The following is a 20,432-nucleotide window of genomic DNA, read 5'->3' on the forward strand; positions in this document are numbered from 1 at the left end:
GGCGGAGAACATAAATATATACGGCGCGTTCCTGCACAACTACGGCCGCGCGACGGACGCGGTGCGGCGCCGCTGCGGCACGTCGCAGAGCTTCGCGCACCTCACGCGGCAGATCTCGTGCCACGGGCAGCCCATGTCGCTCGACGACTTGCTGCACAAGCCCGTCGCGCGCGTGCAGAAGAACGCGCTCGTGCTGCACGTGAGGCTCATCACATGCCATACCCACCGTACCCGGGGCCACTAGCCTGACGCTACAAGCGAATTCCTCCAAAAATGTATGACTCTATATGGAGAATAAGGGCGTCAGTCTCGTGGCCGGCTCATAATAGCCGTAGCTGGTATTTACAAAATGTACAATAATTGACTAAAATGTGATGTTTTTGACTGAAAACTCGGTTTAGTTGTCAGGGAGTTTGGTTGTGACTATAATAAAATATCATTCGTTTTACTTGCAGGATCTAATAAAGTATACACCGGCGAGTCATCCTGACCACGCGATGCTAACCGACGCCCTCAACATGACGCAACACTTTTTGGATGAATTTAATATTATACAGACAAAGTCCATGTTTCCGGTAAAATAATATTAATATGATTCATTCATAAATTATTGTAAACATGATTTTCACTATCGTAAAACGAATGGCCACTTGTTTTACAGAATGCGGATCGCGCTCAAAGAAGACTCGTAAAAAACTCGTTTATCGTGGAGCTATCAGATGGGCATAGGAAATTAAGGCATCTATTTCTTTTCAACGATGTTATCGCTTGTGCTAAATATAAGGTAATAATAAAAAAAAGTTTGATAACTACTTTAGAATTTTAATTATATTACGTATTTGTTTGAAGAAAATAATTGATTTCCTTAAAGATTGATAAATATTAGCCCGTAATACGCTTATATGGTTCTAGGCGTCGGGGCGAGACAAGTTCACGTTCGAGCTGAAGTGGTTTATCCCGCTGCCGGACATCGTGGTGGTGGAGGAGGACAGCGCAGGCGCAGGCGCGGCCGACGCGCGCGAGACCTCGCCCGCCAACATCGTCGCGCTCAAGTCGCAGGCCTCCACCGTGCGCGACCAGATACTCGCCGAGGAGAGGGCCGCCAGCGACGACAAGGTAATGACTTAATTGTGAAATATTTTTATTTATAGTGTAGGTAATGTGCTAATGTGTATGCAATGCCCGCAATCATAAAAAGAGTGATGAAAACATTTTCGCTTTAAAAGAAATAAATCCGAATAGATTGCTTGGGCTTCCAGAATTCACACTAGATAAAATACAATTTTAAATTGTCAATTCACATTGATTTTCTGTGACATTGTAGAACCCACCCTTTCAACCCAGCAAAGTATCTACAGCATGGCTATACTTTAACTTTGCTAATTTGCAGTTTCCATCTATAATAAATTTAGAGTATAGCTTTTTTAATTGTGATAGAAAAAGCTTCTTGGCGGTCGCGGCGCGGCGGAGAAGCAGCGCAAGAAGCTGGCGGAGCTGGAGGGGCAGCTGGTGCTCGCGTCGCCCAACCTCATGTTCCGCGTGGGCGCGCGCGCGCCCGGCGGCTCCACCGCGCTGCAGCGACAACACATCTTCTTCCTCTCCTCCGAGTACGAGCGCACGCAGTGGATCGACTCCATACACGCGCTGCAGGTGCGTACTGCGGGCTCTTCAGTCATCACGAGAACTAATCACACTGGTGTAGTGCTTTTTTTTACCTAGTGTCGTATTAATGACATTAGACCTAATGACTGTGTGGTGTATTCCTAATATAATGTCAACCGATACGAGACTATCTGAATTTTGAGCCATTCTTTTTACATATAAACCAGAATCCAGATAAACTCTGAATGGGCCTTGGATACGAGCTGACACCTCAATTATTATAATTAATACCATTCAAGCTTCTAATTCTAATGAAATGTCGCCTGCAGGCGTCGTCAGCGCCGCCGGCTGGTTCGAATACAATATCAATGTTGGAGCTGCAAGCGTGGGTGACGGCGTGCCGCAGCTACCTGCAGACGGACATGGGCTCGTACCTGCTTCGCAGCGGCCGCGATGACTCGCTGCTGCTCGGCGACCTGCAGCTGCACATCGGCGGCATGACTGCGCCGCTCGACACTGCCGCAGGTGTCCTACTTTGTATTTTCTATATATAGATAATTTTATTTTAATGCGACATAATATCGGGAATTGCATTAGAGAAGTTGTGGATTTGTTATATGAAATCAGCATATTATTCTGTTGTTCGTATATCAATTATTTTGTTTGGTTTGTTTGCGACATCTACATAATGGTAACGATCAGGATTGTTTATTAATTTCGTCCGATAGTTGATTTCGGCGGGGTATAATCTCAATCTAAATGTCAGACCTTTCTACGTGAGTTTTATTCGCCAAGTTTTCTTATACTCAATTATAACATAATATTTGCTAATGTTGCAAGTGCGTATATTTGTTTGTTTATTTCTGTAGATTACTACATAGTGGTAGAGGTGGACTCGTACGGACACTATTTTCGCAAGGCGAAGTCGAAGCTGGTGTGTCGCAGTGCACAGCCGCGTTGGAACGAGAGCTTCACGCTCGACCTGGAGGGTTCGCAGAACCTGCGTCTCTTGCTATACGAGGACGCCGCACGTCCCGTGCTGCGCGGCAAGTGCGCCATCAAGGTATATCATCTTACTTACCTACTTACTTACTAGTCGTTATAGTAAACAGAATTTTAAAGGTAAACTTTTAAAGAAATATCACTTTTGTAATTGGTGCAATTGACATGCGGAAAAAGAAATTATTTAAGTTTACCCTGAACAGGAAAGTAGGAGACCTCGCAATGGTAAGGTAAAATATGAAACTAATTTCTCGTTGTACTACACCCCCACACAAGTTTTTACTTTACTGATCTGCCGGCCTAGCATGCGCATCACGAGATATCTCGAGAACGAGAGTAGACAAATTGTCGATGTCGATTAATATCTCGTTTTCTCTAACATGCGCACCACGATCGACAAGTTCCTCGTTGAAGACATAAGTTTACTCGTGAAGACAAACCGATGTTGCCCGTTGAAATATATATTCTAAACATTTTATTTTCTAATATAGCTACAATGGTTTTAGTTCATTCAATTTTTATAGTGTCTATGATCCAATTATGGTTTTTGTGACGTTTTATGTGGCAGTTTATGTCATAACAAAGAGCATAATATAAATAAAAAACGTAAATAAGGAAACAAATTCAAAATTAATATATTGTACAACATACTTAATAAGGATTCTAACACAAAATAACAGCTCCGCACTATTTTGGAGTACGAAGTAACAAGACACAAATCAAATAAAATCTTACAAGACAATTATTTGTACGAGTATATGGTGCCCAAGCCGGACTTTACCTCGGGTGACTACGCCCCGCCGTGAGAACGATGTAATATAATGCCTAATGGAATCAGTAGTCCAATCGGGAAGGAGATGGCTGTGGCTTTGGGCCTCACAAAATAAGCAATTGATGTAAGTATAGTGAAACAATAACCTTATTAGCAAAACACCAATGTTGTAAGTTGAACTTTGCAGCTACTAAGCTCAAGTTTGTTCTTATTCGATGGTAATTGATGTTTTTTAGTAATAGTGTTTATTAAAATATGAAATTAGTATATATTTTCTTTTTGTTTTAGCTCCGTGAATCAAGTCCCTCTACATTCATTGGAATGTCTAAGGCCAGCAGTAAACACCATGTTGAAGAGCATACCAAATACTACTCCTAAAAAGATTTTTAATTGCTCGGTTTGAACTTAATAATTTAATAAAAATAGGTATTTTTATAACCAGTTTTTTTAAAAAGACTACCTTTTTTAATACTTAATATCATGTAAGTATATATATTTTGTTAGGTATCTTTATTTATACACTAGATAAAACATACAGGTTTAGGAAATTAATAATATAAGTAAACTGCAGCAATTACTTGAGAGTGCAATTTCTGTTTCTTGTATTTATTCATAGTATTCAATTACAGTAAGTAATTGTAAGAAATTTGTTGTATAACAAGTTATTATGAAATATTCTATTGTTGCCTAAATTTGTGTAGAAGATTTTGTTGTAATAATGAAAACTATCTTGATATTTAAAATGTGAATATAATAAAATATACATTATTTACATAGGAAAATATCTGTTTATTATAATTGAGGTCATCCTGCTTGAGAGACGCTTGCAGGTACTGATAAGTGCACAGGTTCTTCTCACATATGATGGTCATTTATAATAGTTTCCTCCATTGAAACACTGTAACATAAAGTACTGCATTACCTACAGTTACTTAACAATAGTAATATAATGTGAAGTTGTACCAGTGGTAAAATTATATAGTTATACAACAATTTGAAACTGTGAATAACCATATATCAATAGTTAAGTCCATCAGTATAAAATCAGTGTATATGAAGTTTTTAATAAAGAAATAAAGCAAGATATTGTTTGTTTATATTGTTAAGTTGCATAACAATGGTATCTTCTCCGATACCTGGCATTCCAATTAAGAGTTTTGCTGTTTGAATCCATAATGTTAATGTAAATATTTATTTAGTAATATAAAGGTACTAGTTTTGCAAACATAATGGTAAATAAAGTTACTCATTTGTATTTGTAGTATTAAAATAAACAAAATTAAAACTGCAAATAATCTGATTAAATAGCTCTTATTACCTCATTAGTTGGCACACTAATTTCATTTTTATGAAAGCGAAGAGGCTATGTATTAATTGTGAAGATATTTCTCAAAGTACATTCATTTTTTATTTCTATTAACTCTAATAATTAATAGTACATTACCAGTTGAACCTTGGTGTCGCAGGCATCCTTCCTCATTTTTTGATATTGTGCACTTTGTGGCTCATTAGGAGATAATATTTTTATATGGGTACAATCTAAGAGCCCTAACATACCTTGCACGTAAAATTCACGAGTCTCACCTAAAAAAAAAAAAATGATTCCTTTATCTATAAATCAAAATACTTCAATTGATATTAAACTCAGCTACTTATGTAATTAAGTATGATTTAAATATATTCAATTACCTTTAAACAGACAGCTATGTCTTTGGCTCAAGACTCCAAATCGGGAGCAAACTTTTCTTTAATGTACAATGCCATTCGTTTTGTATCAAAGGGATCTCATAAATCAATTAAGTATAATATGTCTTCTTTCCACTTTACTCGCCTCTCGTTTGTCGTATATCGATATTATTTTACTATAGTAAGATACCACCATCGCGTTTTAATGAATAAATTAAATTGATAATTTTCTCGGTTTATCTCTTCGTACAATATCAAAGAAGACAAATATCTCGTTTACATGTGTCAAAAAACGATAAAATTATTTGGTCATGTTAGGGTTTGTAGACAAAAATACCACAGATTAATAAAAAATAAATTTTTCTCTACTTTTCTCGTGACAAGTCGAGAAAATGAGTGCGCATGTTAGTGTCTGTAGACATATAGAGATAAACGACAAAATCACAAGAAAAAGTGTCGACAAAATTTTGTCGTGGCGCGCATGCTAGGCCGGCTGGATATAGTTACATGTATGTAGTATTACAGTGTCATGTGTTGTGTCGTAGCTGTCTCGCGAATGGGTGTCGGAGAGCGCGAGCGGTGGCGTAGGTCGCACGGTGCTGCTGGGCGGCGGTTCGCTGCCGCTGCGCCTGCGCCTGCTGCCACCCGAGCGGTCCGCGCGCCGCGTGCCCAACGCCAAGCCCGGTGTGCTCTTCGGCGCCAAGATCACGCACGTCGCCAAGTAAATACATCACCATTATATTACACATATTATTAAAAACGGTTTTAAATCTCAACCATTAAATATTCTTCTAAGATAGTGTCATGTTAATACACCTAGTACTTTATAAGGCAAAAATTTCAATATGTAAAGATGGCCCAAAACCGAGGCCAAGGTTGTTTCAATAACTTCAAAGAACTTTCTACCACCCAGGAAAGCTGAATAAATCCTTACTAGTAATTATGTTGAAACCTGTAATACAATTCTTTTTTCAACAGGCGCGAGAAACGTAACATTCCTTTTATAATAAGCGCATGCGTGCGCGAAGTGGAGCGACGAGGAATACACGAGGTGGGCATTTACCGCGTGTCCGGCAGCGCGTCCGATCTCAACCGGCTCAAGAAGAGTTTTGAAACTAGTAAGTGTTTTCTTATTTTTTTTATCGGCTATAGATTTTCTTATTTTTTTATCGACTCACTATATCTGATAGTGAAATTCTGGAATGGTTATTAACTTCAGATCGACAAACAAAAGATTAGAAATTTTGAGGAAGAATAACGAACAGCGTCTTACTCGGTCCCCTTGCACACAAGGTTACTGATATGTGGCATTTGGAGTGTGGACTCGACAGTAATTTTCCATAGACATCAGCACGAATTATACAAATGGTTTTATAGTAGTAAATTACCCATTGATGTGTGTTAATTTAACCTGATTGTATTTTTTGCCAGACGCTTATGAAGCTGAGCAGTTACTAAAAGAAGTGGACATACATTCTGTTACGGGCGTGCTGAAGCTGTATTTGCGAGAGTTGCCTGAAGCGTTGTTCACCGACGCTCTGTACCCCGAATTGCTTCGAGCATGGGGCTCTACTCAAGTATGTATAGTGTGATTTGTAACTTGACTCGAATATAATGTTGATAGTATATTTTAACATGAACCCCAATAAAAATATGTGTTTATTGAAAATTCACAAATACCGTTACAGTAGAGCGTCGATTACCCAATTTAATTAGGCGACATCTAAGTTCGGAAAATCAGTTTATTAGGATAATCTAACACTTGTAAAATAAATAAAATAAAATACTTTATTTATCACGTAGGCGAACAAAGTAGCACTTATGATACGTCAAAACAAAGAATAAGAATAATTATTATTTCTAAACAACTATTAAAATTACTTATATAACTATGGACATTTTAAATTAGGGATAAAGTTTATACAAAAGACAAGGTACAAACCGAAGTAACCAGCTCGGGCTGGCAAGTAGGGGGAAATAGAAGGGTAACGCGTCGCGATCCTCACCGGCGAGGACATGAGCTAGGGCTCATGTCCTCGCCGGTGAGGTTAGCTAGGCTAGGAGCCTAGCTAACCTACCAGCCTTTCACTGGCTACCTAAGTGATGACTACCCGAAGAAGAAAGGCAGAAAGAAACTCCGGGCTTTCTTTTTTGTCATCAATTGTTCAGTACTTCTGTTGTATTTTTTTTCCAAGTCTTTCTTGTACATTGTCACAATAGTTATATAAGCTAATGCACGCACATCACCGTTAACATGGGATAAGATGGAATCCAATCGACTAAACCTGGAGCGGCATAAAATAAAATTAGCGATAGCAAATAAAAGAGAACATAGATTCATACTTAAATAACGGCGTACAGCGTGCATTCGCCTACATTTACAAACATCAAAGACATTTTAGGCAGTTAATTAATTACTAATGTGTGCTAACATGGTGGGTCATTGTGTGCAGGCCAAACTTTCCAAACCGTCTTATCATTAAGGTAATCAGATACAGTATAGTATCCTTTACACATTAATTCACGCTTAACGTAACACTTGAATTTTTGTTCGGTCAAATTGGGAATTTCGGAGGGAAGTTTATTATAAAACTTAATGCTATTAACTAAGAAAGATTTATTGGTTTTACAGAGCCTATGATTAGGGACAACCAATTTATTTTTATTTCTGGTATTTAGACTATGCAAGTCACTGTTTTTAATAAAAGTACTAAGGTTTTTACGTACGTACATTATATTCTGAAAAATATATTCGGCCGGCAAAGTCAGTATATTCACCTCCTTAAACATTTGCCTAAGGGAATCATGAGAGCGAAGGTTGTAAATAGCTCTAATCGCTCGTTTCTGCAAGATAAAAATGGTCTGCAGATCTGCAGCAGAGCCCCACAGAAGAATACAATAGGACATAATGCTGTAGCAGTATGCAAAATACACTAGTCTTGCCGTAGCCACGTCAGTTAATTGTCTAATCTTCCTAATAGCAAACACGGCAGAGCTCAATTTACTAGAAATTTTTTGAATATGGGGGCCCCATTGCAATTTACTATCGATTGAAACCCCGAGGAAGACTGTTGAGGGAACTAATTCTAATTTATCCCCATCTAAATCGATATTATGTACTTTTATGCATTTATCAGAGTGGCAAGTGGGAAATGATATATAGATAACTGTTCATGAGAACAAAACACGTGTGATCACAAATTTACGTGCAGTATGTATTTAACATTTAAAAAGTCCTAGTTGTTCGGTTAATTGATATATCGACACTGCTGTATTAATAAATATAAACTCTGAAACATTATGAGTTATGATCATATTCTAATATACTAATTATACTATCCGACTATGGTGGCTAATGACGAGTAATATACATAAATATTGTTCGATTATTATAGGGCGCTGGCACGTCTGTGGACTCTGGGCCCGCGCATACTAGACGACATGCGCTGCTAAAATGTTACGCGCAACTACCCGATCTAAACAAAAACTGCATCGACTTCCTACTCAACCATTTTGTCAAGTGAGTACAATTGGACACTTCAGTATATAAAATTTGTGGAGTATGTTTGTTTAAAACGAACATGCATTTCCAGGGTGAACCAACACGAAGGTGAGAACAAAATGTCTCTGCACAATCTGGCGACGGTGTTCGGTCCCACGCTACTGCGGCCGGCGAGTGCGGGCGCCAGCTCCAAGCAGCGCACGGACCTACTGGCGGCGGGCACGGTGGACGCCATGGCGCAGGCCGGCATCCTCTACTGCCTGCTGCAGCAGCGTCAGCTCGCCGCGCAGCTCTCCTCGCACCACCGCGCGCCTGCGCTCTGAGACTAACCACTAAACATTTACGTATTCACTACACAAATATTTACAACCACTGATGTATCCAATATTTGTCTCATGGAAATCCAGCTCTGAGCTCTTCGACTTTCGATATCCAGCGAAAATTGTTTTTTGCCGCATTTGTAACTTGGCATACTTTTTCCGTAAGCTGAGGTCGATCCAAAGTAACTGCTGTTCGCCACTTATAAATTTAACCTTCTACTTTGGCGTGAGATCACTAGAATAAGAACAGTATGTCAGACTAGGTACCTTAACGCAACATCTTTCTAATGCTTAGACCGTGATGTGACAAAGTTTCGATCTCAACAAAAAATATTGCATTTAAAGCTGGAGACGAGAGCTGGGGTCTGGGATAACTAATGTAATAAAATCTCGTATGGAAATTATCAGTCTTACTTATAAAAATTTTGCAAATCTATGCTCAGTTAAAACACAAATTTACTCAATCAGCTGTAAGTCTAAACCCGCCATCTTGACTCTTAATAAGGTTTAACTGATGTTTAAGGTGATGTTTTTGACAGCTATTTAAGCAATTCTTAAACATCTCTTCACGCTAAAACAAGTTTATAAGTAAGACAATGTATGTCGTGCCCAACATCTAGGGTCTTAACACTAGACCATAAGGGATTTTAGTACAATCGCACATTTCATTCTTTAACGGTTTTTTTTCATGTAGACAAGCCTTTTATTTTTTTTAGAAAATTTATGTGACCAGAATCTTCCCAGCTCAAGAATTATTGTATTTAAGTTGCTAATTTATCCCTAACAAAATACGGACTCTGCTTGAGCACTATACTGTAGTGGTCTGCATTTCAAACCAATAAGATTTATTTAAATTTCATACTGATCTGTGTAGCCGGCCACGCCCATGAGCATGGGCCCCACTGGTCCAACATGGATTTGTTTATCTTTCTCGTTGCTTCCTTTGTTTGCTTCGTATTAACCCAATTTTATACCAAAATGAACCATGGACACTTATTCACGAAGATTTTTTTAATTGCATTGGCCTATGAGGGATTGCAAAAAATATATTTTTAATGCTAATACATGTAATATGATGAAGAGTTGTGATGTCTATACACAAAATAAAATATTAATTTGTAAGGTAAGATGGTCTTGAAATAGACAAATTCGCCTAAAGTGTAGTAAAACTGATAATAGAAGAAAGGAAAGGTAACTTTCAATGTATACTCACATAAGTGGGCTACATGACACTGTATTGTAATTAAATAAATAATTTTATGATAATATTATGCTGTTTAAATAGTCACATGTGTCAATGGTTTTCAGTTATTATGTCGTGAAGCGAATCAATCCAATATCTTACATTCCATTATATAACAAACAGACTGATTGTAGAAATATCATTTAGCTGATACATAATATATCATAACATAATTAAGCATGTAATAACATCAAACTATTCACTTGGAGCCATGCCATTGCTTGTTGCTATACATATTGTATGTTTACACAAAATTGTACCTTTAGATTGTTAAAACATTATTATTAAAAATTGGGTATTGACTAATAAAGGGAAGCGAAATTATTAAATTGAGTATTTTGATGTGGGACCGAAACTAAGATTTATAAATTGATGGTAATAAAAATTATTAGCATATATTGGAGCAGACTGATAATATATTGTTTGGGCAATAAGGTATTTACATAATATTTCCTGTTTATGTAGAATGAAGTCTCTTTTTGCCATAGAAACAACTGGACCGATTTTGTTTGGAAAAAAGGAAGTTATACCAAGTACTAATGTCGAAAATAAAATTACCTATTCTAGTTATACAATCACATAGGTGTTTTATTGAGGCATTGGTCTAAACACTGATCACTTTGTAATATAAAAGTAACCATTCATGATTAAGGGTTGCTTGGTAATAACGCTCTTCAGTGACGATTTTATATGACTCCCTTGTGAATCAGCGCGTTATGTAAACGATTGTAACATTGCGATTTAAGTTGTTTAAAAAGAAAGGATGTGACCAACTTCGTCTACTTTGCAGCATTGTATATGCTAGTCGTGTGTATTATTTTAATAGCTTTATATTGTATTGTATTGCAGCACCAACATAATTATAAAAAGTATATTTCAAACAGTAGATGGCTGTCACATTAACGATTTTAGAAAACCGTAAAATTGATATAACTTAAGTATTTTATGTTTTACAAATAGACTTAAATGGTGTTATATTAGTACTTAACAATAAATGTTTACCAAAAATAAAAATTATTAGAACAAAGTTAATTTCATATTATAATTTTGTGTTGATTTTGTTAAAAGACAATTAGTTAACAATGATTTATATTGTTATATAATATTAAAGATCTAGATAAGAAGCAGTCTTACAACTCCAGATTATTATTTTTATCGCCAAAGACCACTATTATTTTAAAATTATATTTTCAAGTTTTGGTTGATGGTAGTTGAACTAATTGATTCAGATAATAAACACAATTCCATATGCTGATTACATAATATAAAATAATTAAATAAAGTAATATATTTATATTACATTCAGATTAAATGAAGTGTCTCTATGTGAGAGATAGTTTAGACTAGAAGTAAAACTTTATCATAATTAATGAAAGTGTAATGGTAGACATGGCAAGTATTGTGTTTTCTATAAAACTAAGTGTCAATGAAAATATTTACAGTATTTATAATTTGTAAAGTTTTGATACATCACAATACAGAAGTATTAAAAGATTACTATGTTTAATTTATCCATTTTATATTAAGAGTAAATACCAATTAGACTGAAGTTTTATACCTGTGTTTGCTGTTGCCAAATTAAGGTTGCCAATTACTTTCAAAATAGTTTTATAGTGGCATTAACTTACTTTCACATTAGCATAATCAGTACAGCAGTGTTGATGGTTGTGTGAAATATAAACAAGGGCTTTTTTCACATATAGCACTTTATTTCAGTGATTATATTTAATTTAGAGTCACAATTTGTAGCTTTTAGGTTTATATTGTCCTTGTATTAGGAACACATATTGTGAAAAAGGCTCTAATTCATGTTACCCTGTAGGATGCAAAATAATTATTTTCTTTTATAATGGACTCATTTATAGTTGTGTTTAGAAAATAATATTCTGTTAATACAGAATATTATTTTCTAAACACGACACTATTATGTTTTAAGACTATAATTAGTCTTTAGACATTTTGGTTATTTTTTCCAAACATTGTATTTAATTTTTGTATATAAATGACACTAAAATGTAGTTAAGTAACTTTTGCAATAAATTGTATTTTTAATACACCTTTAATTTTGATTTTAATTTGTTATATTTGTACCCATCCTCACCAAGACAATAACCGAGTGTCTCTATTGGTCTATAGAATCAACATTACTATGAATTTACTATTGTTATATAGGGTAATTTTAATTTTGAAATTTATAATTTACAATAAATTACTCAAACTGTAGATGTAAAGTAAAAAAGTTTAAGTGTCAAACAAAATAGATATTAAATAAAAAGTAACTTTAACCTTAATGCCACTACTACAACTCTAAGAATATTAAAACAGTGGCAACATCACACCTTCAGTCAGAAATACACTTATGCACAATATTCCATATTCTATTAATTAAACTATAAACTTATCAAAAGGCAAGTAGAGGAAAATTGGGATTATTGGTGAAAATATTTGTTTTTAATGGATAATTTTGGCACAATGCTAGCAGAGCTGGAGATGAGTGTTGTTTTATTTATAAACACAATGTTAAAATAGCCCGAAATTGGTAATTTTTACATCCTCTAAGCTTTAAATTTTATTACATAACGATTAAAACAGATATTGTTCCCAGAAACAATATGGAGTTAGGTGTGATTTAATCTAATAATTTAATCTGGCTTAGTAAAGTTGCAGTGTCATGCAATCCCATATTATTATTTAGTTATAAAAAACAATAAGAATATAATACAAGAAATAAAATATTTAAATAAGAAAGTTAATAGTTAAATAAGAAAGTTAAAAGTTGTACAAGAATTTAATTATTGATTCTTATGTACATAATGTAGTAGGATGAAAATATTGCTGAATTAAAAATCATGTGATGTATCACTGGCAATTTAAGATTACCTTTTGAATAAAATGCATTATCCTAATAAGCAATACCTATATTATTGGGGTTACTTAATACCAAGTACCAACCATTTACGATACAAAGACACCATTATTTCAAAGAAGCTAACCCACACACTTGCACACAATAAAAGCAAAGTGTTATTGTTTTCCTTAGTTATCTAACATACAATTCTCAAAATATTCTATCATACCTTTAAAAACACGGAGCAACATTCAAACCTTATTTTGATAATATTTATCAGTGAAAAATACTAACTGGATTTTTTTTTCTATTAATTCATATTTAATATTAGTTCTAATAGGTTAACTGTAGATGAATTTTCTAGAGTAAATATATAAATGGCAATAATAACAATTGTAAATGCTGCAAAATACTTGTTATTGCGGAAAATGAATACACTTATTATTAACAGACCTATATACAAGGTCAATCTTTTTGCTACATTGAACACAATTTCATACTTTTGTTCTTTACCTACGCATTTACCAGACCAAAGGGTGTACATATCATCACACAATGTACAATTTGCAGATCCATCGCCTTTACAAGACTTGCAAGAGGGATCACAGTTTTTGCATTTATATGATCCTTCTCTATTTACACAATATTGGTTTTCTTTGCATAAAGATGATGAAGAACATTCATCTATATCTATACAAGATTTGGACTGCATTATCCAGCCATTTTTACATTTGTTACATGAGTTTACTCCTTCACCAGAACATCCATCACATGCTTTGTGGCAGGGCATACAAATAGAATTGCTTAAATAAAAGTTTTTAGAACATTCTTCACAGTAATTACCAGTGTACCCTGTATGGCATATGCATGTGCCATTGCCTTTTCTTGTACCATCTCCATCACATTTTCCATGACCACCGCACAGTTTGTTATTTTTATCTAATGGACATGGAATACATGATTCACTGAAATGATTTGGTGGACAACAATATTGTAAGTTGTCGATGCATAGCCAAGTATATAAATCAACAGTTTCAGGATCTTCATAGAACCACCATTTCTCTAAGACTTGTTCCACTTCTTCGGCCAGAGTGTAGCAATGATCTTGATATTTTTTCAGTTCAGAACACAGACCCTCTTGAATTTCAACTAACCGCATCTCACTTCTAGAATAAGATTTCAGTTTTGCTTCCTCCCAAGCAGCGTCTCCACCTTCATGTTTTCCGCGTGAAGTTCCCGACAGCCAATGTTTGAAAGAGTCAGTTAATATTTTGCAACGTTGGCAATCTTCTAATTTGCCAGTTCTTAGACTGCTTAGATCTGGTGATATTCTTTTGCTGATAGATAACTTGCAAAGAAAAAATAAATATAATAATAGGATCTTTGGTATCATACTAATATCTCTTACTTATTACAGGTATAGCGAGCTAAAAGTAGCAAGTACTATATACTTTACTGTTATTTTTTGTTAAATCGGCAATTGAAAAATAATAACATAACCTGCAAACTCACTCGAGTCAACTTTCATCTAAGGTTTATCTGTCAATCATCTAAGCAGAGACAATCGAAGAGTTAGTTCCCACTAGACGTTCATTATAACTGATATCAACCTAATGGCATGACTGACTGACGTATACTAATATGATGTATGTAAAAATTATCAAATTATGATTTATCAAATGCCCTTATTTCTATCAGTTTCATTTGAATCAACTTTTTTGGACTGAAAATAAGAAGTTATATCTCTCCTCGATAAAAAAGGACAAATTACTCTATCGTTAATTCATTTTCAGCTCACTATAGAATCTAAACATTTAATGTAAATAAAAAGAGAAGAAAGAAGAAGAGAACAAAAGAGCCTAGCCGCTCAATTTACTTTGCTCACTTTAGGAACACTGTAGCATTTCCGTAGTATTAATGCATTTTGACGTAGTGGTTATATTCTCTATGCACGCCCCTTTGCCTTGCCAATGTGAAGGGAAAATTAAAAAAAATCTCTATGCATAATTTCACGAATCACTGTTCAAAATTGTCATTTGTCAATTTACAATTGTCATTTTGTTCACCTGCGCGTTTAGCTGGAATTCGCTCAATTTAAATAAATAAAATAACTTTCTACTATTACCTAACAACATAATTAATATTTGATTAATATTTACTATAAAAATTATTTGCCTCCTTCATAAGTAGTCAATAAGATAATAAATGAGTTACATACTAACCTAAGTTGTATATCGCTAGGAACAGTTGTTGCGTGTTTTAAATGCTTATGGGATAATATACTGCACGATGGGTGACAAAATAAGGTAATTTGATAATTGTGTTATTTTATATTTTAGTATAGTCTCTCGAAACACACGATTTGATATTTCTTACCTATATCTTAAGGTAATAATTCACATGTGTATTTAGATATTGGGAAATTATGGTTTATCTGGTCAACATTTATACTTATTTCAATTTATATTATTAATAAAGCAGATAGATAACCATTGTAACTCGTTTTCAGGATTGATTCAGGGTTTGACATGAAGGGAAACTATGAGCCATCAGATTCAGAAGATGAATATTCAGATGAAAAGGAAATATTGGCAAAAGTAAGAAAACGAAAACATGATTCTGATAGTGAAGAAGAACTTTATGGATTTTCAGAGTCTGATGAAGATTCTGATAATAAAAAGGATGATTTAGGCATAGCTGATAGTGATGTTGAAGGCCAGGAAAAGTCTGATGATGACTTACCAGACTCGAAAGCATGGGGAAATAAGAAAAGGTCATATTATGCCACTGATTATGTTGATGAAGATTATGGAGGTTTTGGAAATGATGAAGAAGCTGCCCTTATGGAGGAAGAAGAAGCCAAAAACATACAAAAAAGGCTCTTAGAACAACTTGGAGATGAAGATTTTACACTAGAATTCTTCAATAAGCAAGTTCAAGAAATTAAAGAAAATGAAACTGTAATTAAAAGTGACCTAAGCCAAATGTCCAAAAGGCAAAAATTACAGCTACTGGAAAAAGAAAGCCCAGAATTTTCAGGTCTCGTAGATGATTTCAAGACAAAACTAACTGTTGCAAAAGATGACTTACATCCTGTTTTAGAGCTTGTTAAGGATGGCAAACTGCCTAAGTGCCCAGCTTCAAAATTTGTGAAGACAAATTATGATCTGATTCTTAACTACTGCACAAACATTAGTTTTTACTTGCTTCTAAAAAGCCAAAAAATTAATATTCAAAATCATCCTGTAATAAAAAGGTTGTATCAATATAGACAAATGCTAAACAAAATGGAGCCTATTTACTTGGAAGTAATTAAACCACAAATAGACAAAATAATGCTTGCAGTAAGAAATAATTTGAAACTACAAGTAACTGAACTACATGAAGAAAAGAAAGAAAGCAAGAAACGAAAATCTGATAAAACAATATCTGAATCAACACCTAAAAACTTAAGCTTATTAGTACAATGGAGAAAGATGATGGTGGGGATACAGGAGTGTCAGATAATGAGGAAGAATATGAAGGAAATGATTATTTCAAGAACAGTAATAAAATGGAAAATGCACATAGAGGTAATGATGAATCAGAAGAAAGTGGCTTTTCAGATAATGATGATAACTCTCCTACTGAAGTAGAAAATGATGAGAATAAACCTTCAACATCCTCCCAAGACATGATCAATGAAGAACTTGGAGACAAGCGTGAAATTACATATCAAATTGCTAAAAACAAAGGTTTGACACCACATCGAAAGAAGGAACAAAGGAATCCTCGAGTGAAACATAAGCTTAAATACAGAAAGGCAAAGATAAGGAGGAAGGGTGCTATCAGGGAGCCCAGAACAGAAATTTCCAGATATGGTGGAGAATCATCAGGCATAAAAGCCAATGTTAAAAAGAGCATTAAAATTAAGTAAACAACTTCATATTTATTTTCTCATTGTGTAACAGCATTATTTTATTTTGATTTCTGTATTAAAGTTGTACTCCACATGATGTTTTCTTTTTTGTTAATGTTGCCATCTGAAACAAGGAAAAATCATTACAATATTTTACCATTTATACCACAAAAATATGTAAAATAATAACGAATACTTACAGTTTCAATACTTTGTCTTTTCCTCCTGATGCAACATAAGCTCCATCTGGAGACCAGTCCACTGCATATACTTCGTCTGCATGGCCAGGTAGGTCTAACTCTAGTTTCTTAGTCTTCATACTCCACACTGTCAATTAATTTTACATTCAAACACAACAAATATATTTAATATGTCTAAATGTAATGGTCAATATAAAAAAATATATAATCCTACTATATTGTTGTACTTACACAAGTTGCATATTTTGTATTACATTATAGTAAGTTTTAAAATTAAATACCTTTTAATGTCGAATCGGCACTTGAGCTTAGTAACAATCTGGAATCAGCAGACCATGCCACCATGTAGACTGCTTGCACATGACCTCTAAGAGTTGTAATAAATTTACCAGTAGCAGCTTCCCATAGTTTAACAGACTTGTCAAATGATGCTGATGCTAATATTCTGAAACAAAAATGTATTTACATGTTAATAAATATAAAATATGATAATAATAAAATAAATATTTTTTTTATAAAATACCTGGTGTCTGGTGAAAATTTAACATCATTGATAAGTTGCTGATGGCCTGTCATCCTGGCTAATGGTCGTTTTTTCTTTCTCAGGTAGCCATAAGAACAATGTAAAATCATCTGACCCAGATACTAAACGTTCAGGACCATGTCGGCATACATCTTCATACCTTTGCAAGGCATTTTGTTGTAAGACATTTTCTATAATATTAATATAATTAAGTTATAATAATAAATTTATCTCAGATAAACATAAATTATAACTTTTGTATTACTTATACTGTAATAACTTAATGCCTACTGTATACTTTATGATATGTCCTCGGTATGGTTTAAAAAACTTACTGTCAGTATTTTTTGCAGTATGTTGGTCAGTGACTGGATGAAATGGTCCTGTGCGTAGAACATAATCTGTACTCAAGGCTAGAGTGTTGACCCAATGAGCATGCCCTTCAAGGTTCCTGCATAGTATTCCATCTTCAGCTCTCCATACCTGCGAGAAACTTAATATTTAATCTATATTTTAATTTTATACAAAACAGATGAAAAGCGCTTAGGTAAACAATTTTCTCCAAATAAGGTTGATTTTAACATATTTGCACTTTTATTTTTAATATCACATACTTTTAATACCATTAGATTGAGTTTGCATATACAATATTACTAATATCAACCTTGATGATCCTATCTTGGGAAGATGTATAAATCAGTCCACTACCACCCCACTTCACAGAAGTTACTGCCTTTGAATGTCCTGTCAGACTTAATATTGTAAGTCCTGTCACCGTGTCCCATATCCTTACATCACCATCTTTTGATGAACTTGCTAATTTCCTGCATTCTGGGTTGCTGAAATGGTATTGATATAATATATTGAACCTAAGATTTCAACTGTATACAATCATATACATTTTTTAGCCCTTATTTGATAATGTGTTACATATATATAAAATTAAAGATGTTAATTTAAATATAAGATTTAAACACTGAAAGGCAATTACATATGATAAGGTTCCCAAGCCATAGCTGTGATCCATTGCTTATGTCCAATCATTGTTTTGCCAATCTGATTGCCAGTGTTTGGATCCCATAACATGATTCTGCCTTGCTTGCATGCTGAAGCTAATTTTTGACCATCTGGTGCCCAATTTATGCATAATACCCAGTTTGTATGACCTGTAAAAAAGTAATCTATATTTAATTTTGTACATAATGAGAAATAAAAAATAATTATGTACAATACTTTAAACACATAATATTTTCAATCTTGTAGGAATAAAAATCTACAAGAAACTGTTTGCTCAAATTAGAATTTTATATGGTTCTTTTTGTTATAAAATTTAAATATTTTAATAAGAATACCATACCACCAAAATATTGAAGTTTAGTATAATTACCTTTACATACATGGTGCGGTGACTGTGTGTGCAAGTCCCAAAATCTGACCGTGGTATCACCAGAACCACTTGCTAACTTCTTGCCTGAGGGACTGAAGCTTGTTGATATTACAGCTTCTGCATGACCTGGTATTGAACTATGGAAGCATTAATAAAAGTGTTGCAATGAAAATCTAAAGGTAACATTGATTACATCATTTTCCCCCAAATGTATAAAACATTAATTCTTTATTAATTATTCTAAAATATGCTATAATAAATTGCTTAATTTACCTGGTGCATCTAGTAACTGGCCTCACTCTGAATACAGCCTGCTGCTGATAAATGATCTCTAAAACTTCTTCAGAGTTTAAAATCTTTACATCAAGAGCGTCTTTCAATGTATTGGTTATTTCAACATCTTTCACAAAAAATAAAAATGGTTTATCTTCCTACAAATATAAATTATTTTCATTTTATAAGAATGGTTTTACAGTATTATTAAATCGTCGAGAAAATGGTCTTACCTCTTGTAATAGAGCATTACAAATAAGTTGTAATTGGTCTTTGTTAATATTTAAAGGTAAGTCTAAAGTGCTACCAATTTCTTTCTCCTGTATCTGATTTTAGTTTAGCTTGTACAGAAATTGGCAAATCCTCGTCCATTATAAGTGTCTTATTTTATTAATTTCCTGTTAATTATAAATCAAAACAGGTCTTTCGGCAAATCCTTGTTGAACGTGAGATAACCTCAAAATCAGTGTTGCTGCCAGGGCACTTGATTTTTTTTTTCGTCCTTAGAGGACAGGCTATAGTCTTACGACCATACTGCCTAGTCTTACATATTCAGCCAGGGCACTTGAGTCGTAAGTTACGTTTCGTTTCCTGAAATGTTACATTTTTGCTGCAAAAGTTACATTGTTTTTTTTTTAACTGTTTACAATAAAAAAATTGTATTATAAAACTCGTTGTCCTCAAAAATTACAAAAATTGCCTTAAATATAAAAATTACTTACATGTTACGCGAGGGAGTCAAAAGTTACTAAAAATGTAAGAAATGTAACCTTCTGGTAACGCTGCTCAAAATAAAAGTTAAGGAGATACCTCAAGGTCCATTTTCATACATTTTGTTTCACCTTTAATCTGGGTAACTAAACAAGTATTGGCAAGTAAAGAATTTAAATTCACGTCTAGTTAGTGATTAGTTCTCGCAGTTGAAAGAAAAACGTAAAAATAATTAATAATCATGGATATTTCTGCCTTTAAAATTTCGTCATATTAAATTTTCACAATGCATATTAATGAATCACAAAATGAATCACAAAATCACGAAATGAATCACATATTATAAATGCATATAAAAATAATTGTGATCAGTGGCGATTTCATTTTGACATTTTATTTTATCACTACTGGCAACAATTTTATAAATGTCCGACTTCGGAGACTTTTAGGCGGGAAGTCAAATAA

General features: G+C 34.1%; 4 protein-coding genes and 1 long non-coding RNA gene across 8 annotated transcripts in view; 2 read left to right on the forward strand and 3 right to left on the reverse strand.

Moving 5' to 3' along the window:
- Positions 1-11,958, forward strand: part of LOC115445216 (active breakpoint cluster region-related protein) — a 34,649-nt gene extending 22,691 nt beyond the window's left edge. For all 4 annotated transcript variants that reach the window (XM_037438550.1, XM_037438551.1, XM_037438552.1 and 1 more), the window contains exons 10-21: positions 2-199; positions 456-575; positions 662-784; positions 913-1,116; positions 1,438-1,650; positions 1,932-2,127; positions 2,472-2,665; positions 5,608-5,783; positions 6,041-6,180; positions 6,494-6,639; positions 8,458-8,582; positions 8,656-11,958. In XM_037438550.1, the coding sequence (XP_037294447.1) occupies positions 2-199; positions 456-575; positions 662-784; positions 913-1,116; positions 1,438-1,650; positions 1,932-2,127; positions 2,472-2,665; positions 5,608-5,783; positions 6,041-6,180; positions 6,494-6,639; positions 8,458-8,582; positions 8,656-8,887 (2,067 nt within the window). In that variant the 3' untranslated portion in view covers positions 8,888-11,958. The remainder of the gene's footprint in view (position 1; positions 200-455; positions 576-661; positions 785-912; positions 1,117-1,437; positions 1,651-1,931; positions 2,128-2,471; positions 2,666-5,607; positions 5,784-6,040; positions 6,181-6,493; positions 6,640-8,457; positions 8,583-8,655) is intronic.
- LOC119189325 lies at positions 4,110-4,907 on the reverse strand. The gene is made up of 2 exons (XR_005112338.1): positions 4,821-4,907; positions 4,110-4,274 (listed from the first exon to the last, which is right to left on the reverse strand). It is a non-coding gene; the product is annotated as an uncharacterized LOC119189325 (long non-coding RNA).
- LOC115445233 (cysteine-rich with EGF-like domain protein 2) lies at positions 11,816-14,523 on the reverse strand. The gene has a single exon (XM_037438555.1). It carries the CDS (start codon positions 14,366-14,368, stop codon positions 13,286-13,288), a length of 1,083 nt encoding a protein of 360 aa, XP_037294452.1. The 5' UTR covers positions 14,369-14,523; the 3' UTR covers positions 11,816-13,285.
- Positions 14,524-14,977: 454 nt separating this feature from the next.
- On the forward strand, positions 14,978-16,970 carry LOC115445220 (something about silencing protein 10). The gene is given in 3 exon segments (XM_030171427.2): positions 14,978-15,281; positions 15,485-16,416; positions 16,419-16,970. Coding segments are annotated over 3 exon segments (1,422 nt in total). The 5' UTR covers positions 14,978-15,264; the 3' UTR covers positions 16,892-16,970.
- A 99-nt stretch (positions 16,971-17,069) lies between these two features.
- On the reverse strand, positions 17,070-19,764 carry LOC119189312 (notchless protein homolog 1-like). Its single transcript, XM_037438529.1, is given in 11 exon segments — positions 17,070-17,200; positions 17,355-17,518; positions 17,597-17,658; positions 17,660-17,787; positions 17,932-18,079; positions 18,261-18,435; positions 18,588-18,762; positions 18,984-19,120; positions 19,257-19,414; positions 19,490-19,570; positions 19,572-19,764. Coding segments are annotated over 11 exon segments (1,416 nt in total). The 5' UTR covers positions 19,629-19,764.
- Between the last annotated feature and the right edge of the window lie 668 nt (positions 19,765-20,432).

Source organism: Manduca sexta, chromosome 14 (genome assembly GCF_014839805.1).
Source record: "Manduca sexta isolate Smith_Timp_Sample1 chromosome 14, JHU_Msex_v1.0, whole genome shotgun sequence".
NCBI lineage: Eukaryota > Metazoa > Arthropoda > Insecta > Lepidoptera > Sphingidae > Manduca > Manduca sexta.

Bases quoted from the DNA above. Each gene is read 5' to 3' on its own strand.
- LOC115445233 (XM_037438555.1), bottom strand. From the start codon at position 14,368: ATGATACCAAAGATCCTATTATTATATTTATTTTTTCTTTGCAAGTTA.